General features: G+C 38.5%; 2 protein-coding genes across 3 annotated transcripts in view; both read left to right on the top strand.

Moving 5' to 3' along the window:
* Positions 1-4,179: 4,179 nt before the first annotated feature.
* Positions 4,180-17,477, top strand: part of LOC116163415 (LHFPL tetraspan subfamily member 6 protein-like) — a gene marked incomplete at its 5' end in the record, with an annotated part of 35,371 nt that continues 22,073 nt past the window's right edge. For both annotated transcript variants that reach the window (XM_031477325.1, XM_031477326.1), the window contains 1 exon segment: positions 4,180-4,295. In XM_031477325.1, coding sequence (XP_031333185.1) covers positions 4,180-4,295 — 116 coding nt within the window.
* LOC116163397 lies at positions 7,106-12,874 on the top strand. Its single transcript, XM_031477298.1, has 2 exons — positions 7,106-7,196; positions 7,250-12,874. Exon 2 carries the CDS (start codon positions 7,795-7,797, stop codon positions 11,548-11,550), a length of 3,756 nt encoding a protein of 1,251 aa, XP_031333158.1. The 5' UTR covers positions 7,106-7,196; positions 7,250-7,794; the 3' UTR covers positions 11,551-12,874.

Below are 17,477 nucleotides of genomic sequence, written 5' to 3' on the forward strand. Positions count from 1 at the left end.
CCGATTGTAGATGACAACCGACACAAACAGGCCGTCACGTAACTTCATAGTTCGTGCATTACATCAACGGACCCGACACTCACCGAGAGCACGAAGGAATGGACCATCAAAACCAGACTGTATAAGACCATGCACCAAGTCGTTAGAGTACACATAAACTCCGCTTGCAAGGCATCTTTGTACGAAGAACTGAAACCTAAAAGTAGCAAACATTAAATTGAATGCAGGGAGGTGCGCCTGTAACGTTCACGTATTCCAACGACTTGGTGCATGGTCTTATACAGTCTGGTTTTGATGGCCATTCCTTCTTGCTCGTGGTGAGTGTCGGTCCGTTGATGTGGTGCACTAACAATGCAGTTACTTGAGTCTTGACGGCCTGTTTATGTCGGTTGTTCTACAACATTGCAACTTTAACGTTTTGAGTTTAGGCCTTTTATCTCAACGTCAGTGTGACTGCAATGAATGAATAAATCTATTTATAAAACACATTTTTTAACATACAAGATCATCAAGGATTTAAAGTCTGCCCATTGCGGTTTCGTCACCAAGCATAAATCCAGTCTTAAAACCATCTAACATTTGACAAGACATGGATCCTGCCAAGGATTTAAAATGTAACCGGTGTGATTTTGTCCCTGAAAACACACATTCAATTTTAAAACACATTTGTTAATACACAAGACCAGTAATAATTTCCAATGCGCCTGGTATTAATTACAACCCCTTAAATCCCGTTACTTTCTAAGGAAATAATGTTAATATGCCACGCGCCAGTAAAATTTCGGGAATGTCAACTCAGTTCGTATAAGATCTTGCATCTCTGTTGCACCGTGACTCCCTTCGGTGCTAAGAGTAAAAAATAAAAGGAGAGAACCTTGCATTAAAAGGGGACTTGACGGAAATGGACAAAAAGGAAGTGATAAAAGTGCGAGAAGAGTGGGGAGAAACGCGTCATTATTGGCAGTGGTGTAATAAAACAAAACTGACTTCATCTCTTCTGTTTTATGATAAGTCAAGTCGACATAACTGACCAGCGCAAAGGAAGTGATATTTTGACGACTTTCGTCGCGTGTTATGCTATTTCCCACCATCGTTATATTCTCTCCTGTTATTTTTTACTCGTAGCTTCGGTGGCTCCGCACTGTCCAACCGCAAGCGCGCTAGAATTTGAGTTTGCGTTGAACCGAACTGTATTATAAGGAAAAGGGGTAAATCTACGAGTAAAAAAATGTACTCGTGGGGGTACATAATAAAGATAACCTCTGCCAGCCTCCGAAGACTTGTGAATATTTTTAGTGTGCCCACTTAGATTGCACCGTCTCGTAAAATTTTTTTCGCGTAGTCAGCAGGAAACGTGGAAAGTACTATTTAAGTGTACCTATAATATCTTCTTATACCGGGTGAATATTTCGAAACCGAACATAGGCAATTAACATGGGAAAAACGTTTTACAGATTGTTCCTCCCCATGTTAATTTAGAGGGTTTATAATACCAATCGAAAGAAGATTTTTTTTCTCATCTAATGGTATTAGTTTATTTTCAGGTGTATTTCTCATTATTTTATCAAAAATTCGACATTACCGTAACATAATTTGCGGTTCTTCTTTTCTTATCCGAATAATAAATATTTTGTTATAAGCTGTCCCCGGTTCCTCAGTAGACCAAAGTCTTGCATATCCAAACGAAGGAGGCATCATTTCGAATTCCCCTTTTTTACGCAATTTAATATTTACTGCTCACGGTGTACACGCTTACAAGTTACAGGTTCTTTTTCTTTAACTTATTTAATTCAAAACATTAAATTCGTCGATTTAAAAACGAATTTGCAAATTAGGTTTCACATTAATTTGCAAAACCAATCCAAATTTTGCCGATGCGCATCCTTAAATTTTGTCGCTTTCATGTTTAGTTACTATGTACGCTGCCTCCCGTCTATATTGACTCCATAATAAAATCAGAATACGACTGGAAGGTAGGCAATAAGCATACGAGGTGAGATTTGGTACACGCGCTTCCTATATAAAACAGCAGAGTGCCGCCACCGTTATATCTACCTTGGGCTTGCCTCTATACCATCAATTTGAATGCGGGTTTAAGCATCATAAACCGATACGTCTCTTATTCTGACCACAGCTGCCGGATCATACTCATACACTAACTAATCATAACAGACTTTCGTCTTGTGCGGCTGAGAGACATTCATTTTGCTCTCGGAATGTTGTAGGGTACCATTCTTGAACGTGTGACTTCCGTGTGAGTGAGTGGGTATGACGTTATGTCGAGCGATTTTCATAATTTCGTATATTGTTGACACTTTACGCCAATTTTTCCAATCTCCAGTGCTATTTAAAGTAGCCGTACCTACCTTCCACTTCTCCTGTATATTTTTATTCGTAAAATTAGTGGATGTCTTCCCTGTCACAAAGTTTTTTTTTTTTTAATGCAGATAGTAGCATGAGTTTTTGCCCTTCTGAAGCGCAAGACATAATTTACTTTTAAATTTGAATTGATTGCAGTAAATGGCAAACGCAAGCGCATTGGATAACACTATGACAAATCCAAACGGGCGGTTTTAATTTAGTGTCAAAAATACGAAATTTGGTGAGGGAGTGAGTCACCGATGAGAAAGTTACACACTCACCGATTTTTTTCGAACGGTTCAAGCAATGGGGGTTTTAAAGAGCGCGTTCGGCTGAAGTCAAGCGATGTACTCGGTCTACCTATTACTTACGGTACACGTCCCCAAAAAAATGTTGTTATGAAGGAAACATAATTAGAAATACGGTATGAGTGGTATTTTGTACCTCAGCACAATGCAAACGTCATACATGATTTTTAAAAAGGTATATACAGTAGTCAACTTGACTAGTCTCCCTACTTTTCGACCCTGTTTCAAACCTTTGCACACTAAACTGTTGACGACACCGCGACTAAATATTCACAGTGTAAGCGGTAAATCCTAAACGAATATATTTATTTTTAATCAAAACGTATGCGAGACGTATGTAAAAGCCGGGAAACTAAACAATTTGGCGTTTTACGTGAAGTCGGTGTAGTGGATTTGGTTTTTCGATGTTGGCGCCAGAGATCCCCAGCAGCTATCTTGATCTCGATCCGATCAGTGTGTCAGCAAGACGTGTGCACTGTGCAGGCCTTTATAAATATCGCTGGTTTTGGTGTTCTTTCTGAAAGACACCATGCCTTTTGTGAAGAAAAGTGCTCAGCAGAAGAAGGCAAAGATTGCCCTAGCTCAGTTATATACTAGACTAGTGGAAAAGTCGTCAGATTTAAACGCGTGTTGCATAGCACACCGCCGCGCCAGAGCAGACGCCGCTCCGGCTGTAAATATCTTCCTTATTTCATCATGAACATGTACTTTTCCGTGCATATTTAGAATCGTCACAAAATTTCGCTTCTAATGAGACCCATCTCATTTAAGTCTTGATACAAAAACCTTCGCTAGCTCAAAAAAACTGAGTGTGTCCATAAGAGCCCTGTTTTTACTGTCAAATATCTCAGAAACGGTACATAGGAACACTTTTTTCTTTTGACCATTAGAAAGTGCGTCTCTCAGAGAATAAGTGACCAAATTTTCACCAACTTCTTGTTACTTTTACCTAGGCGCTCTTAACTACTTTAATAAATCTATAAAGCGAACAAACCGAGTCGATGCGTGTATTACAAAATATATTTAGACGGTACTAACTTGTAAGGAGAAATCATTCATCGGTATTTTAGCATGCAGAAAATTAAGCAAAATCCCTCTTTTATAACATTAAATTATTTTTTCATTACAGTGCGCCTTTTTCAGCATAATTTGTGATAATCGTAAATAATCTTCCAGTCCTCTTTCAAATTACCTAATATTTACAAATCCACAGGATATTTCCGTAAATTAGTTTTTCTTAACAAGAAAATTTGTATAAAGGTAGGCTTTCACAGAATAACACTTTCAGAAGCGTGCTCACTATATCTAAATAATTAGGTCGGGTGATATATTTGTGCACAAAGCTGCTCGTTACACTTATAATTACAGTAAGAATTTACTAGCATTTAAATATAAAATTAAATGTTCTTTCTAAAAACCTTTCTATCTCTATAAATGTATAATGTTTAATAAACTTTTAATTAAGAAATATTGTCGTATATTTATAATAATGCAATATATTCTGTAACAGGGTCGTCTCCTGGGAAAAGTGGACGCATACTTTAATTCATTCAGACGCTGCAACTACCCTCGTGTCAGTCCTGAGGGAATTGTGGAGATAGTAGAAGAATGTGGCCGCTACACAAGGTAAAAATTCTTCACGGCGTAGTCTAATACGTGAGAGTGGGTAGGCGGATGCGCGAGGGAATGCATTTTGTGTGAATTACTGCTCTTTTATTTTCTCTATATTACATTCTGTGGATGGAATTTTTACTTTATCTACAATTGCTAAGACACATTAGTGAATTTTTTAGATACAGAAACCGTGAGCGAGACGCATTTATTTACGTACAGTGGACTAATAGACGAAGAGCTGGCTACGAAAAAAGTGATTTATCGCTACATGGTTGATTTTTGGTGTAAAAAAATATGCTGATACATAGTGAAGTAGAAAAAGTCTTGTCTGTCAGCGAGATCCCGGGGATTAAGGTTGGGAGGTGTGGTCAAATATGTCAAATTTTAATAAAACTGCCGAGTTTCCGACTATACAGTGTGTCCCAGACCGGGTGGGATTGCATGGGTAACTCTCTTATTATTAAAGATAGAGAATTGGTTAAATGGACAATGTTTCGCAGTTTTAGATGCTTATTTAAAATTTTCTTGTGGAAATTCTAACTGTCGAATAGGTTCGACGTAAATTCAAAAAAACTAAAATTTCCTTTAAGGGGGGATTCCAGTTGTACATTAATGCCTAAAAATATGCTATTTGAAATGTCGTTTTACGCGTTTAAAATCTGAGTTGAAGAAAGGGTCTCTATCTGTACGTCTACAGTAACTATTCAAGAAGCCGGCTATAAGCCCATAATTTCGTATTTTTGAAAAACAATTTTTTTACAGGGCACGACCCGGACTGATTACATGCGTCTCACGCGATATTTAACAAAAAACCTCTTATAGCCGGGATGAGTAGGTTGTAAGGAAGATTTTAAGCTTTTGACCGGGTTTTCAAATTCGTTCTACGCCGTTTAAAACGAAATTTTGTAAAACGCTCAATTACGAAAGTGTAGAAAAACGGCATGCAAACGTTAGGCAACACATCATGCTAGATACGGTCGGCAAATCGCCTTTAATTGCTTCTGTTCTATTGGTTGCATTATTAGCTAATTGTGTTCACTTTGTAAAATCGGCGTGTTTACTACAACAAGGCTTAATCATCATTTTCCATTGTTTATACTACTGCGGCTATAAATAGTAGAATGTGTATAGTAAAAGCAATACATTCCCGGACTACAATAGCCGAAGCCAACTAGAATTAGAGTTCGGGAATTTGCTTTCACTACGAGGTACACATACTATTTTTTTCTGAAATCGCAGTCAACATCGTCATAAATTAAGGAATTGATAAATGCCATAAATGTGCATAACAGTTTATTATTATTAATAATTAAACTTCATCTTTTCAGTCAAGTACAGTAGGATACCGTAAGAAAAACAATTTGGGATATTTTGATACCTTAAAACTTGACTGCGTCCACTAAGAAAGCGCCTAAATTCATAATTTTCAAAATATGAAACAGATATTGATGATCTATGTTACAGTCATACATTGTCCTATTGGGGATTGAGTAGCTTTGATCTGCATGTACAAGTTTATTAATAACTGTAGATAATCTTTTTGAAATTGCCTTTGCGATTATCTTATAGTCTGTTGATAAGATGGATATTGGACGCCAATTGTTTAACTCCAATAGATCACCTTTTTTTGGTAATAGAGTTACAACAGCTTTCGTTGTTGAGCTAGGCAGTTTCTTACTGATGAGGGCTGCTTTAATCATTATATGGTACGCGTTTTTTAATACCTCCCAAAAATAAATGTAAAACGCTGGAGTTAACCCGTCCAGTCCAGGAGCGCTGTTTTTGTTTAACGACGAGAGGGCGCTCTGTAACTCTTCCAAAGTAAAACCATGTTGAACGCTGTCTCTATCCGCATTACTAAGCGTGGTGAGATTTTCATAAAGTCAACTTGACCTGTTCACTCTGATGCCTTTACTCGCATGTACTTTGGTGTAGTATGATACTACAATTGAGCATAGCGTTTGTGGGTCTTGAGCAATTGTGTTGTTATGCCTCAGCCTGGTCTACAGTTGGTTGGTCGGACATGATTAAGCTGTTAAATTTTGAAGCTGCCAGTTGTTTTTCAGCTGCCCTGAAGTAAGCGGCCTGAGAGTGCTTAATAACGGTAGCTAGTTGTTCGTTTCGTGTTACGGGATTAAGATGTTCGTCGAAAAGTGTGGCTTGTAACATTCTTTGTAACGACTGGAGCTCGGAGTGAGCTTTTTGCTTGTTTTGTCTCATATATAATATAGTTACTTCCTTGATTTTCAGTTTTAACCGCTCCCACCACATCAGGATGTTCGAGTTGTTTACGTGCTTGACTTCAATAGCGAGAAACGTTTTCATCAAGTCAGTGAAGTTACTGTCTTGTAACAATAAGTCATTAAATTTCCAGTAAGGAGGCGGAGAGTAGCCTGCTTCTGTTCTAAATGCAGCAGATAATGAGAAATGGTCCGAAAAGCTGGTGTGCAACGTAGTAGCGATCAAAGGTCTAATTAGATGGGTTGAGACGTATAGTCTGTCTAAACGAGCTGCGGTTTGATGTCCCTTCGTACAGAAGGTAAATCCACCCTTATTGGGGTTAAAAATGTTCCAGCAATCGTGCATTCCCGCCCTTCCCAGAATGTTTTCTAATAATGGCGCAACATCTGGATATCGGTCATAGGAGCCATCGCGATCTCTTGTTGGATCTAGCGTGCAATTGAAATCCCCACCTAAAATTACGTGAGAGCCATTTTCGAGGGTCCTAAGAAAGTTGTTAAGGAAGTGAATGTATAGTTTTGTGTTTTCTTGCGCATGGAGAGAGGGAGGACGAGCACGCAGTTGCAATAAAGCATGTTAGCAGGAAGGTTGTTTTTATATCTTCGAGAAGCCATTCGTTTTTACCGAAAGTAACAAGTAATACAGTCCACTCTATTTAAGGGCAAAACATTGGTCCTTCGAGCCGGATATAACAGAAGAAAAATCAAATGTGTTATCAATTTTAGCTGTTGACGTGATATTCGCATGCGGCTTCCCCTCAGTGTTCCAAGTAAAAGATGGAATGGTAACGTCCCATCCGTTGATAATGAGCTGCACTGTTTGGCGCAAAAACTAAGGAATGCAGGTAGATGACATCAGCTCTATTCATGAGAAATCGCATACGCACATATCGTAAAACTATCTGGGTGAGTTCCCAATATTCCTTATTCCTAGCTCAAATCTCAATTTGTCAATAAATTTAATCAAATCATTTTGATCAACCAATAATAATATTGACAAGCAACTAGTAAGAGCGCATACAGGATTTTTTTAATTAGGGACCATTGATTTTTTAATGCGTGTAGCGTGTAGGTACAACAAAACAACAAAGCGAGGGTCATTGACCAGTTAAATTAAAAAGCAAAATATAATAATTAATTAGGTGTTATTATCTACCTAATTAAGGTGTTAAAAGAAGGGCATTATTCATTGTTGTCATAAATATTTTAATATTTCATATTTGTACTGGGTATTCATAATCAATCAAAACAAATTGCAAATAAAAAAAAAAATGGATGTGTCTAAAAAACAACGCGCTATTATAAAAGGCAAATTGACCGTGTTTACGAACTTTATAAACGAAATTGATGCAAAGGTAAAAGCAGGTGAAATTATTGATGATGTTAGCGCAGCTAATATTCAACGGCGTTTACCGCTGATTGAACCGCTGCTAGATCAATTTGAAATGAATCTTGGCAACATTTATTCCGAAGCAAATGAAGCCGAGGCGGAATTGAAGGAATTGGAAGACTTCCAGCAAAAATTCTTTGAGGCCACGGCTAAGGCCGATTGTTTATTAAGTAAAATTATAGATACTGACAGAGGGCTCTCCTCTCGCGGTTCACCGGCAAATTCCGTCGCGAATTCTATTGCGTCTAGTGCTCGTTCCGTTAAAAATTCTATTAAATTACCGACAATTAAACTGCCGAAATTTGACGGGAAAAGCGAAAATTGGCTTGAATTTCGGGATCTCTATGTAAGTTTAATAGAGGAAAATGCGAATTTAGACGAGGCACAAAAATTTCATTACCTGAAGGCAAGTTTAGAAGGCGACGCGGCAAGGGTAATAGAATCTATTAAATTTAGTACAACAAACTATACTCTCGCGTGGACCAGACTGCAAGAACGGTATAACAGTGAAAAGGTGTTGATTCACAATCATGTGAAATCTTTGTTTAATTTAGAGTCCATCCAAAAGGAATCCTCTATGAAAATAAGAAATTTATTAGATTCAGTGTCAAAACATTTGGCCAACATAAAGAGTTTAACTTCTTCCGAAACTTTGGGAGAGACTTTAATCATATATTTAGTCACCTCAAAATTAGATTCTATGACCATGCGCGAATGGGAAAAACATACAAAAAAAATCGATATGCCTAGTTTTAACCACCTCTACGAATTTTTGAAAGAAAAATCAGATTTATTAGAAACCGTAGAGGCCAAGCAAAAACACAAAAATCAAGAAACGGTAAAATCCAGATCACTAGTAACCAAGCAGGAGTCCTGCGTGGTATGCAAAAATTCTCATGCGATTTGGTCATGTGACAGCTTTCTGAAACTCTCTGTAAAGGATAGGCAGGAAAAGGTTAAATCTCTTAGAATATGTATCCTCTGTTTAAAAAAGGGTCACTTTATCAGTAGCTGCCAATCAAAATATCTGTGCAATAAATGCCACAAACGGCATAATACACTTTTGCATGAAGAGGTCAAAATCGCTCCTGAAGATGAGAACTCACAACTAGTCGCGGCGTTCTCTGCCAACACAGCGCAAGTGTTGTTGCCAACAGCATCCGTGAAGGTGTTTGGTTCTTGTGGTAAAGTGCGCACAGCTAAAGTCTTATTAGACTCTGGTTCTCAATCATGTTTTATAACCTCAGATTTGTGCAAGAAATTAAAGATTCAAACAAGCAAAATTGACATGACTATAATCGGGATAAGCGAGTCAGAATCGCCCGTTCAAATGAAATGTGATGTACAAATTCAATCGCACTATAATAGCTCTGAGCTAAAGTTATCATGCCTTGTTATTGATAAAATAACAAGCTCCTTACCAAGCCATAACATTAATTTATCAAATATAAACATTCCTCAAAACCTTAAGCTGGCTGACCCGGCATTCCACAAGCCAGGAAATATTGAAATACTTATTGGCGCTAGTCATTTTTGGAATCTGCTCTGTATAGGTCAAATAAATTTGGGACATAATCTGCCCACGCTTCAAAAGAGTAAATTTGGTTGGTTGGTGTCAGGGCCCATTTCAACTAGTTTTGCTAAGCAATCGCGCTGCAATTTCAGTAAAATTAATGACGTGCAAAATCAATTAAGTAGGTTTTGGGAAATCGAAAAGGTGTCAGAAACGCGCACATTGTCATTAGAAGAAAAGGCTTGCGAAGCGCATTATAAACAAACCACGAGAAGAGAATATGATGGCCGTTTTGTGGTATCCATTCCTTTAAAGGAAACCGCGGATAAATTAGGTGACTCTTTTGAACAAGCAAAAAAGAGGTTTCTTGCATTAGAGCGAAAACTACAAAATAACCAAATTTTAAAGGATCGTTACCATAATTTTATGTCTGAATATGAAAAACTAGGTCATATGTCAATTGCTCAACCCAAACCAAACGAGGCTTCTTTCTATCTTCCGCATCACGGAGTTTTGAAAGAGGAAAGTGTATCCACAAAACTGAGAGTCGTATTTGACGGCTCAGCAAGCAGTACATCTGGTTTTTCGTTAAATGACTTGCAAATGGTGGGACCTACAATACAACCAGATTTAATATCAATTTTGCTATGGTTTAGAAAGGGACAGTATGCAATTTCTGCGGACATCGAAAAAATGTACCGCCAAGTGCTAATTAACCCTGAGCAACGGCAGTTGCAAATGATATTATGGAGACCAGACCCCACCGAATCAATAAAACAATACAATCTAAACACAGTGACGTATGGCACGTCGTCTGCGTCTTTCTTAGCCATTAGAAGTTTAATTCAAATAGGTATGGAGAACGAAATTTCGAACCCAGACATTGCCAAGATTATAAAAAATGATTTTTACGTCGATGACTTGTTGACCAGTACAGATGATTTAGAAAAGGCTAAATATCTTTGTAATACTCTTCCCAAAATTCTAGCCACCGGTTGTTTCGCTTTGCGGAAGTGGATTTCAAACGAACCCGAAGTTCTAAGTGGCATAAAGCTAAGTGATAAACACCCGAATGTTCTCAATGTTGGTTCAAATGAAAACATCAAGACTCTTGGTCTGATGTGGTCGGGTAAAACAGATAGTTTAACGTTCAAAATATCGCATTCTCAACAACGTAAGGTCACAAAGAGAATAATTCTCTCTGAAACAGCTCAAATTTTTGACCCTTTGGGACTTTTAGGTGCCTGTACTATTTCGGCAAAGATCGTACTTCAAGATCTTTGGCGCGAAAAATTAGACTGGGACGAATCCGTTTCTAATGCTTTGTTTGAAAGGTGGTCTCGATTTAGGGAACAATTGCCTATATTAAATAACTTAAGGGTACCAAGACATGCCATTTGTAAAAATCCAAAAAGAATAGAAATGCACGGTTTCTGCGATGCCTCCACAAATGCTTATGGAGCATGTATTTACATACGTTCTATAGATCATAACGATGAAATCACGACTAGGTTATTGTGCGCAAAGGGTAAGGTTGCTCCAATCAAACCGTTGACCGTGCCAAGACTCGAGCTGTGTGGAGCTGTCATGTTGACAATTTTGGGAAAAGTTGTTTATGAAAACTTAGATATAACGTTTGACTCTTGTACTTACTGGTCTGACTCAACGATTGTATTGGGTTGGTTAAAGACCTCACCAAGTTTGTTAAAAACATTTGTTTGTAATCGAGTCGCCGAAATTCAGGAGATTGCTCCAAATATTAAATGGAAGCACATTTCAACGAAAACAAATCCAGCAGATTTGTTATCCCGCGGGGTGACACCAAATGAATTGCTGGAATCAAACCTATGGTGGCATGGTCCATCGTGGCTATCTGAAGATTCAACTGTTTGGCCTATTTCTAATGAGAGTACTCCCAGTTTACCAGAATTTAAAGTAGTGACAAAAACACATATTTCAACCTGTTCGTCGTCATTTGATTTTGACAAGTACTCCGATCTTAGTAAGATGGAGCGGATTGTGGCATACTGCCTCAGATTTAAAAATAATAGCCTTAAACCAAGGGAGGAAGGTCTCACTGGACCGTTGCGTGCTGCTGAAATTAAGGCGCATTCTTTTGTTTAATAAAAATTGCCCAAAATGTGTCATTCAGTAATGAAATCAAGCAGCTCAAACAAAGCAAACCAATAAAATCAACTATAATAGTCACATTCAAAGTTTGACCCCATTCTTGGACTCTAAGGGTCTAATACGTGTTGGAGGCCGTCTAAGTAATTCAAAATATAGGTTTGACAAATGTCATCCTGTATTAATTTGTGGAAAACATAGACTAGCTAAATTAATATTCGCACGTGAACATATACGTTTAGTGCATGCTAGACCTCAGCAAATGTTAGCCGCAATTCGCGAACGTGTTTGGGTCACTGCCGGAAGAAATATTGCCAAGCAAATAGTGCATCAATGTGTAAAATGCTTTCGCGCAGCACCAAAAGAAATAAATCCTATAATGGCCAATTTGCCTCTCGCAAGGGTACAGCCCTCATTTCCTTTTCAAACCACGGGTGTTGATTATGCTGGCCCACTACATATACGTGATCGTAAAGGCCGTGGTTTTAAGACCTCAAAGGCTTATATTTGTATTTTTATTTGTTTCGTCACGAAAGCTGTGCACATCGAACATCGAACTAGTAACTAGCTTGTGTACTGAAGCCTTTATTTTAGCACTCAGACGTTTTATTGCACGTAGGGGAAAACCCAATAATATATACTCCGACAATGGAACTTGCTTTGTTGGTGCGAAGTCAGAACTAAAGGAATTGCAAAATTTTCTCAGCGCTAGTAAAAATATTACATCTGACAAAATGAGCAATAAGGAAATTAATTGGCATTTCATACCCCCACGGTCACCCCATTTTGGCGGGTTGTGGGAGGCTAGTGTGCGCTCTTGCAAGCATCACTTAAAACGTGTAGCGGGGAATGATTCATTGACGTATGAAGAAATGTATAGTTTATTGGTTCAAATTGAGGCAATCATGAATTCTCGACCCATGTCGCCCATGCCATCTGACCCTAATGATCTTAACCCCCTTACCCCCGCTCACTTTATGATAGGAAGATCCATGGTGGCTGCTCCGGATCCAGACGTTTTGGGCATTCCAGAGGGTAGACTATCTCTTTTCCAACGGATACAACAATTAAATCAGCATTTTTGGAAGCGATGGAGTAGGGAGTACATAACTGAACTTCAGCAACGCACAAAATGGAGAGCACAAGGCAGAAATTTGGAAAAAGGTGCAATGGTGTTGGTCAAGGAGGACAATCTCCCGACGTCATTGTGGAGGATCGGCCGAGTAGTTGAAGTATATCCAGGACCTGACGGAATAAATCGAGTTGCCGTTATTAAAACAATCAACGGGAACATCAAGAGAGGATTCGCAAAAATTTGCCCGCTTCCCTATGTGACAACATAACCACTTCAACCGATAGTGAAGTGATTTAAAGTTTTAGTGTTTAGCAGAGGTCACAGTGATCGTTCTTTTGTTAACAAACAATTGGGTTTTATGTTTCCAGGCCACAGGCTGTTTATAATTAGGACAAATATTTCGTTTTGTTTGCATATTATTAGAGTTAATTTTGATCAATTATATTTAACTTGTTTGTTTTTGAAAACCGCACTGTTTTCAAGGTGGGCGGTATATGTTAAGGAAGTGAATGTATAGTTTTGTGTTTTCTTGCGCATGGAGAGAGGGAGGACGAGCACGCAGTTGCAATAAAGCATGTTAGCAGGAAGGTTGTTTTTATATCTTCGAGAAGCCATTCGTTTTTACCGAAAGTAACAAGTAATACAGTCCACTCTATTTAACGGCAAAACAAAAGTTGTCCAATCTTAATAGTATTTCTTTAGTAGTAACTCTGTCATGAGGTAAATATATAGTAATTAAATGCCATTTTACATCCTTGAGCGTTATATCTAGTCGTTGTAAATACGATGGATACAAAATCTCATGATAAGTTAATTTTAAGTGTGCACTTTTTCTTACGGCAAGTAGTGTTCCACTATAGTCCAAGATGCATGGATTTACTAGGAGGTCGTAGGAATCGCAAAAGTGAAATGATGCCTTTTGAAGAATGTTTGTTTCTTGAACCATTAGAATGTCCTTAATTCGTTCCATTAAAATTCAGAACGTAAGCTTTTCGCATTAAGTGTAAAAATCCTTAGAGTAGCAGATAAAGAGGACGGATTGTTAGTACAGTGTTTGTTATAGTTGTTATACATGTTGTGGTTATTATTTATTAATAAGTGCTTTGAATGCTGTCCACCGATGACGTGCGTTCTAGAGAAGAAAATTCCTGTAAGGATTTAGAGGAAGAGCAAGTAATTCCTTCTTTCGCGAGGTCTCGTTTTAAATAATTCATTAATCGCTTACATCTTTCTTTTATAGCTCTTTGGGAGAAGAGGGGTATTACATCTCTTATTAAAACGATCAAGTCGTTTTGATCTGTGTATTTTCTTGCTATCTCGAGCAGTTTATTGTGACCTTTAACACTATTTAGGAAATCCGTAAAGGTAGTAAAATCTAATATATTCGATCACCCTTGGACCACGCTTGTTCCATTTCATCATAGCATTCCGGAGATGGTGAAGGGGGTTGGGAAGATGACTGTTCTACTTTCCGTTTCTTGGTTATTAATGAAGGCCTGGTAAAATTAGTGGATTGTGCATACTCGTCGACTGGGATTGTCATATCGGTGTTCATAATGTGTGCTGAGTCAGTTAGTTCCTCGTTTGACTCCTGTAAGTTTGAAGTTACTTCCAAAACTTCTGAGGTAGATGCTTCCGTGGATGGGTGCGGTCTTTTATTTGTTGGAAGATCTGCAGGTGGCATGGGAAAGTGTTCATTGAGCGGCTGGACACATTTTGAAGCAATATGTCCTAGTTGCTTACATTTGAAACATTTTACTTTTTCATCGGATACAAATACCCTATAATCCTCGTCGTCATATGTTATTAGGATAGATGGCGGTAAATCTAGCTCTGTATCTTGGTCATTGGCTATGAAAATTTGTCTACGGAAACTGTATACATGATTGTATTCTTCCACCCCTATTCCTGCACCAATAAAGGATAGAGGTGATACCAATTGCAAATTAATGTTTTTCAGTTCGTTTTCAATTACTCGGTGGGGTATACATGGTGATACATTTGATAAAATTATGCGTTTGGCCGGTAATATCAATTTTCTAGCAGGTACGAAAACATTGTTAATGTTTACTCCCCCATGGTCATCTATGAAATCGTGAACCAATTCCTTTGATGCTAAGTATATGCAAATACGGTTATTGCTCATTCTTGAGGCAAATAATATATTTTTTGCCCCTATGACGTTGCCGGTAGCTAAAACATAGTCTTTGACTGAGAAACCATCAATAGATCAAAATATTATGGCTTGCTCTTTTTTTGGAAATGTAGGAGCTGATACTACGTTTGAAAACGATCTTATTGTACTGTTCATATTTAATTGTTCTTGAGATGCCGTATTAGTTATGGAGGTTGCACCCCTGTGGTCAGAAGTGGTGGGTAAAGGATTTTGCGCTAACATTGTAATAATGGAAAAAAACAAATACGCAGTGGGAACCGCAAAAGAAACTGACATCACGTAGGTGTTTAGGGGACTAAGGTGATGGAAAGGTTAAATATGTGACACTTATCACGATAACAAACGTAAATATAAAATTTACCTTGAATAAATTTGCTGTTTGGGTTTAACCGATATATGTATGTAAATTTAACACTGTGAATTAGCGTCTTTTCGCACAAGGAAGAAAAAAAGGAAGGATGACACCTTCCCCTTCTCCTATAGAAACCTAGATAACACCGTTACTTGTTTTTTTTTCACCGCACCGCGTAAAACAAACGGAAGTCAAGAGAAACAAACGGAAGTCAAGAGAAACAAACGGAAGTCAAGAGAAACATACTCTGAACCGTATATTCGTGTACCTGACATACACAATTGTGTGTACTATACAGTGAGTTTTTTTTAAATGCGAACATAGGATTTTGCATGCAATGTAATTTCCCTATGATCGATTAAAAAAAAACACATCAATCTATGAGGTGTGCGCGGTTCACATTCCCACCAGCAAAACGCACAACTTGCGTGACTACGAACAGCAACGGTTTCTAGTCTTCATGATGAATACCACTAAGATTGTTTCTAAAGAAGCCATGTGAGACCATGTTATAACAACTTTAGGATACAATAATTTGACCTTACAATTTGATCTATTCACTACATAAATGAAGAAAATAAATAACGAAAACAACTACAATAAATGTTGGAAGTGTCCTCCTTGACATTATAAGCAATAACGTAAGAGATTTCGAAATTAAATTGAAGAAGTGAAGAACGAATAGGCGAACGCTGTTAACATACTAAACATAACCTCACTCTTGTTAAAAACGGACCAACGGAAACGTAAATGTTCAACTTCAACCAACTTTTCCGTCGTAAACGGACGACGTACGATTTAAAAATTTGCTGTCTTCTGATTGGCTAACGGACAAACGGAAACGTATGAACGGAGAGCTATGAACTTACCTTAAGGGGTTGGCATGGCAGCATTCAGTCTGACTGGTAGTCTTCCGCGCTCAAGGGTCATGTAAACAAATATCGCGACTGCTTAACCGCGATCCTCGCCAATTAATTAAGTAACTCACCGGGGGGATCTCCGAACACTCCGGTTGGCGATTGGGGTTGAATGCGTCGTTGAGGATGACTTCCTGAAGGGTTAAAATGGAGCTCATACCTATTTGGGAAAGGGTTACGCCGCGCGCACGTGTATTATTTAGGATACACATCCCGCCTTGGCCCTCTGACTAGGGCCCTCGGCCAATAGATCAGTAACGTCAATCTATGTCACTCATTGCCCTACCTGTGAACGACACCCAGGTCGAGCTCACCCCCGAACTGTTTGTGTTAACAATGAGGCCTTTATGTTTCATATTGGGTCGACACCATGATTTACTCGAGCGAGTAGATCACTCAGGGGACCGCGTCATAGGCACATGCACACAATGCACTCTAAAAGCCTAGGAATATATCCGGATATCTGCCAAGGGTTTTACCATAGCCCAACAACAATGCACGGCCAGCACGATGGCCTGCACAATACACTCACCACCTACACGTGGGAGACACTCACCACCTACGCGTGGGAGACACACATTAAAGGGCTATTACACCAAACTCACTAATACGTCCGATGCTCTACTTAGCATCCCTTATACGATCGTGACCAGAGCGTGTACGCAACTTAACTGCCTTAACACGATCCCCTAAGACCCTTGCACCCATATGTGCAGAATGCGCATACTTGAACAGTCAGCTTGCCACATTTATCAAATAGGGGTTGCGTTGACATTTTACTTTTTCGTTATTAAGGACTACCCTAAAAAAATATGGTTCTTACAATTTATATGTTTGCATTAAAAAAAAAGTCACTGTATAAAAGTAAATTTTTACCAGATTGCCACATTTTTTCTAATACAAATAATTGTAACGTAAATTTAATTACGTGCTTTATTTATTTACAATTACTTAACAATAAAACAATCTAGAACTGGATTAATTTATATCATCACAACGAAAGGAATTAATTTCTACCAACCACCATAGCCCTCCTCCTCGACCTCTTATCGTGATTGGGTATATTCCCTTATACCTCAAGAACGAATTGTCGGAAGAGAGTATTCACAAAGGGCGATTGAGAGGTTTGCAAGAAATATATGTATATTGGTGATGTCAAAATAAAAGCTATTTCGGTAAACAAAATACGCTTTATCTGCACAAGCGAGTGCACAAAGTTGTGCGCAATGTATACTTTTCCACTTAGGTAGCTTACATGTTGAAACCTATTTAACAAAAAAATCGCAGCCTCCGAGTCCCAGTGCTGAGCTCTCAAGCCCTCAAACGGGCGGACGAAGGGGTAAATGGAATTTACACATACAGGGTGATTCCTATAGTACCTGCCACCGTTTGGGAGCGTGTAGG

This window comes from Photinus pyralis, unplaced genomic scaffold (assembly GCF_008802855.1).
Source record: "Photinus pyralis isolate 1611_PpyrPB1 unplaced genomic scaffold, Ppyr1.3 Ppyr1.4_LG2, whole genome shotgun sequence".
NCBI classification, from domain to species: Eukaryota; Metazoa; Arthropoda; class Insecta; order Coleoptera; family Lampyridae; genus Photinus; species Photinus pyralis.

Excerpts from the sequence above, each read along its gene's own strand:
- LOC116163397 (XM_031477298.1), top strand. The coding sequence starts at position 7,795 with ATGGATGTGTCTAAAAAACAACGCGCTATTATAAAAGGCAAATTGACC.